General features: G+C 32.2%; 1 protein-coding gene across 2 annotated transcripts; it reads right to left on the reverse strand.

Moving 5' to 3' along the window:
- Positions 1–127: 127 nt before the first annotated feature.
- LOC306867376 (CCR4-NOT transcription complex subunit 9-like) lies at positions 128–5,119 on the reverse strand. 2 transcript variants are annotated; one of them, XM_079412990.1, is made up of 8 exons: positions 4,940–5,119; positions 4,065–4,220; positions 2,794–2,909; positions 2,591–2,700; positions 2,408–2,517; positions 2,210–2,308; positions 892–983; positions 128–682 (listed from the first exon to the last, which is right to left on the reverse strand). In XM_079412990.1, exons 1-8 carry the CDS (start codon positions 4,955–4,957, stop codon positions 514–516), a joined length of 870 nt encoding a protein of 289 aa, XP_079269116.1. In that variant the 5' UTR covers positions 4,958–5,119; the 3' UTR covers positions 128–513. The 2 variants fall into 2 exon arrangements, with proteins under 2 accessions (XP_079269116.1, XP_079269115.1); XM_079412989.1 differs by having other exon boundaries at positions 138–682; positions 4,065–4,247; positions 4,940–5,099.
- Between the last annotated feature and the right edge of the window lie 205 nt (positions 5,120–5,324).

Below are 5,324 nucleotides of genomic sequence, written 5' to 3' on the forward strand. Positions count from 1 at the left end.
CGTTCTTGGTGTGAATGGGGCTTAATAGTGTGCATCTATATATATATATATATATATATATATATAAACATTATTATTATGTTGCTATCTCTATCTTCTCACATCCTCAGTTTCATTCACATTTCATAAAGTCTATTCTGACTAAGGTCTTTAATTGTAATTTAAAATTAGCCTGAAATAGCCTAATTCCTCCTCAAGACCAGAAAGGCAGCACAGCAGACGGCAATTTCACTTGACATTTCCAATGGCATGACAGTTTATTTAACAGCATTCAAAATTACACATTTTTGTGATGAAAAATACAAACAAAACAGTCTTTCAAATCCTCTCAATTCCGTCAAAAAGGCGTAGAGGTTAGAGTCCAAAGTCAATTTTTAATATCTCGAAACGAACCGTGAATGCTGAGCACCGTTTCTGAGCTTCTTGGCGAAAAATATTAAGTGCCCTTGTATGTGAAACAGTCTGATGTGTTGCTGGCCGTCCTGGAGGGTGTGGGATGAGTGTGAGTGCGTGTTACTGAGGTGGTAAGGGGATGCCGCGGGGGTCCGTGACCTGCCCTTCCTGTAGGTTTTTGACGAGTTGAGCGAGCCAGCGTTTGGTGGTGGAGTCGTCCTTTAGCACTTGAGCAAACGTGGTGTCCTTCAGCTGGTCGGGCAAGCACTGACGCAGAGCTTCTCTCGCCCTGATAGACGCAAAATATGATTTGTGTTTAAATATGATTTCTGATCCTCCTTATATTGATTGATCAATCACACTGATTTAACAAATGATTCAGCAACACAAACAGAATTCTAATCTTTATCAAACTGCAACATTTGTGCACCTCCTACATACCAACAATGAGCAAGGAACTGCAAAAGCAGGAAAACTATTGGCGAAAAATAAAAATACCTGGAGTTGTCAGAAAGTCGTAAATAACAGCGCACAACATGCTTCAGCAGGCGAGCCGAGGGCTCCTTTGACAACTGAAGAACCATCTTCCCCTGCAAGACAAAAAACACAAAAATATATACATAAAAACAATGTGTGTGTGAAGGTAAATCAGTTTTCAATAAACGCAGATACAAATCACTTTATAAAAAAAACATTGTTTTATTAATATTTGCATGTTTGATTTTTTTCGTATAATTAAATGCACATTTTTACATTATTTTCATTACTTAATTCATCAGTTTTTTAACTTTATTACTTTTCTATTTTTTTCTAATTTAAATTTAATATTCAAGTACTTGAAAAATGATTTTCAAAGCATTTTACCTTCAAATATTCATTTTCATCCAAAAAATGCAATTACAAAATGATGATTTATTCATTTTGTATTTCTTTAATCATTTTAAAGAAATGCAAAAATGTTATACCGTATTTTCATTACTTTATTTTAAAAGTTTGACACATTGAGTCATTACATATTAGGGATGTAACGATTAACCGCGAGCCGGGTGAAAATCGATTCAAATGTGTGACGATTCAAATCGGTTGAGATGCTAAACAAATCGCTATTCAGTTAGGGGTAGGAGTTTATATGAATGTATGTCTGAAGGGAACTTACTGTCTTTAGAAAAGTTTAGATTGTATTTTTTTTTTCATCTTGCCTCTGTATAATGCATATTAAAGTTCATAACTGCAGCGCTTCTTTGTTTACAGCGGAAACGCTTTAAGCGCCACCTGCTGGCAGAGAGTGAATCTGCGTCTCATTCGGCTCGTCTGCTGTTTCTGTTTCATGCAGATATTTCTAATGTATAGTTTCACAAAACTGAAGTCAGATCATTCTGTTTTTGCTTCAGATTTGGAAATTATACAATCTAATTTAGATTAAAAACTGCTCATGTTGCATATATGCAGCATCTTTGTTTGGATCATGATTAAAATGCAGTGGTTGCCTCTAATTTTAAATGGAAAGAGATCAGACAAAGCCTTATTTTGTTTATATGAAGAGATTTCTTTTATATGTGTTACTTAGTTGTTTTGGAGCTTGTTTTAAAATTTCAATTTAGTTTTGTTATTTATATTTTGTTATTTAGCAGAGACTTTTATCCAAAGCGACTTACAAATGAAGAGAATAGAAGCAATCAAAACCAACAAAAGAGCAATAATATGCAAGTGCTATATTAGTATATTATTATAGTGTTATTTCAATTTCACAAAGAAACAAATAACAGTAACAAATGTCAATTAAGCAAAATAAGAATTATGAATAATAATGAATCACCAGTATCATGGCAACGTGAGAAAAGCGTTCGTAGGTCTGGCAGATATACGCAAGACCCGTGTCATCCAAGAGGATCTTCTGCAGTATAAATGTGGCCACCTGAAAGAGAAAAAAATACACATCCATCCTTTTGAATGTCCAATTACACTCATAATTATAAATAATTGATGTTATTTGGTGATATTTTGGCAAGCGAACCGTTTTGGAGAGCTCGCTGCCGGACTCCATGATGCGCAGACATAGAGGAATGATTTCTGTGGTCAACAGGAAGTTGATCACCTCCTGCTCATCTGTTTTCACTAGTGCGCCTATCAGACAAATACATTCTAATACACACTAAAACAATGTTGAGTAGTTTTCTGTATTAGCTGCTTTTCTTACCGATGACACCCAGACTTGTGAGCCGCAGGTATTCGAAGGGTCGAGTTTTACTGACCGTGTGCAGGAAGGGATACAGAAACAGAGGGATGTGAGCTGCCAGGAAAGCAGAGCTGAGGATGAAAGACAAAAAAGGATAAAACAGTCAGCGCGGCACAGGATTAATAACAGTGTGTCATTTCCTGTGTGTACAGGAAGTGAGTTACCGTGTCTCTACATGGGAGGCCACACACTGCAGCAGTGCTAAAGCGTTACACACTCGATTAGACTGATGTGCTGTCAGTGTCGGGGGGTTTATGGATGGGTAGATGTTCACAATCTCCTGTAAAAAAATTAAAATCAAAATTAAGAACACCTTTTTTTAAATAAAATCTGGGATTTGAAAGTTTTATTGTTATTACTATTAATGTTAATATTATTATTTATTGTATGTATTGTTTTTTATAATTTGAAATAATTTTTATAATTATTGTTTTATAAAAATCAGTTAAATCAATAAAAGTTACAAATTACTTTATGTAATAAAAATGACAATTTATTTAAAAACTTTATTTTTGTATAATCAATTGCTATATTTGAGATTGTATTTCATTACTTACAAATATACTTCATTTAAAAAAAAATACAATATTGTAAAAATTGTCACATATAATGTAATTATAATTACAATCATATTTACACGTTATTTTCACTCTTTCTAAATTTTAAAATAATAGCTGAATATTTTAAGAATTTACTGTCAAACGTCACTGGTTTCCCAAACAATTATTACATTTATAAACAAACAAATCAGTTAAATCAATAAAAAGAGAGTAGCAAACCACTTAGTTAAAATTACAAATATTATTTAAAAATTGCAATTAAAAAATAAATAAATAAATAAAAATTATATATATATATATATATATATATATATATATATATATATTTTATTATTATTATTATTGCAATTTTTAAATAATATTTGTAATTTTCTATCATTGGAATTGGAAATTGTTATATTCTGTTTTCATTATTAATTCATTTGTTTTGATAATTTTGTTTTAGCATTATTTTACTGCCAAATGTCACTCATTTTCATTCAAAAATATTTGGCTGAATTTATAAATTGAAAAAAAAGAAGAAATCCAATAAATCAATAAAAAAGCGGTAAAAAATCACTTTTTTTTACATACTGTATTTTCCTTACTTATTAATTCATCAGTTTTAATTAGTTTATTTTTTCCTGCAAAATAAAACATTTTATTATTATTTTTCTTTTTTTTTACATAATTACAGATTTTGGTTTAGTATTTTGGCCTACACAGCTCTAATTTAATTTAAACGATATTTTATAAACTAAGCTATTGTTTAAATAAAATGACAATATATAGATCTAAATTAAGTCCTTATTAAATCCTTATTTTGCATCACTAAAATATACATGTACACAAATAATATTGTGTGTTAAACTGAGCCTGAAGTGATTGGCAGGCACCTGCAGGAGAGCCGCTATAGTACCGCAGGAGTGCCAGAGCATCGGGGCCAGATCCGCCACAGACTCCCTCTTCTTGCTGAGCTCCAGCAGGGCGTTCTCACGCGTTTCAGGGCTGGACAGCTCGTTGATCCATTGATAGATCTTCTCACGGTCCACCTGCGTCAGACCCACTGTGGTTACAGTCTACAGGACCGAGTTTACAGATGAGAGATAACTCATCAACTGATGTATATTAGAACTAGTATTTATTAATTGTTATTATTAAAAATGCATGTGTTTTGTGCATTCTCTTCAATTGCACCTTGATTGAAATGCTTATTTTATATCATTAATTGATTATATATTGGTCTTCCTTTTCCATTTAATCATTCTTACAGAAATGTAAGATTTTGTTTATATAAATGTTTACTTTTATCTGTTTATTTATGCACTTTCTTATAATCTTGTTTAAAAATGCTCTATAAACTACAGCAATTAATCATTATTATTACTTTTTATTAATATTGGATAATACAACTTTTTCCGCATGAAACCGCAACAAAAACAGACGACTCATATTCTGTATAAATAGTTTGTTTAGTATACAATTATTAATCACACATTCATAACTATAGACAACGCATGTTTACAAACAGTAACGTTACACGTGGAAAACTCAGTAGACCCGTCACTTCTTAAGACTATTATTTCAAACATAAGATACTCTAATGAATATATAAACTCAAACGCGAGATACTTAATCATATCCTAATATAAAGCGGCCTATACGTTTTAATATATCACCATAGTAACTGACTGCATTAGCTTTAGCCATTAGCTCTATGAGACCCCATCATAAACAAGCGTAAAGCGCCCAAAACCCCGCAAAAACTCACTGTTCCTGTAGCCAACATCCTCCCTATCACTTTATTGTGATCTCCAGAGTAAAAGTGAGCTGTAGTTGTTAAAACAAAGAGAAATAAATCTGTTTGCACGAGCAAACAAGCTAAGCGAAAACAACCGCCTTCCTGTGCTGCTGCTTCTTCTACGGTACTCTTCTGTAGGGTTTTCTTCTTCGGCGTAAGTTTATGGCGGGATCTAGTGTTCATTGCTGCCCCCAAGCAGACGCTGTTTATTAATAAAATGTGCAGTAATAATAATAATAATAATTGTATTAGTATTAAAATTCAAAAATAGAATTACTGTAATATTATTACATAAAATGACAGATAGATAGATAGATAGATAGATAGATAGATAGATAGATAGATAGATAGATAG

Source organism: Barbus barbus (assembly GCF_936440315.1).
Source record: "Barbus barbus genome assembly, chromosome: 49".
Lineage (NCBI taxonomy): Eukaryota > Metazoa > Chordata > Actinopteri > Cypriniformes > Cyprinidae > Barbus > Barbus barbus.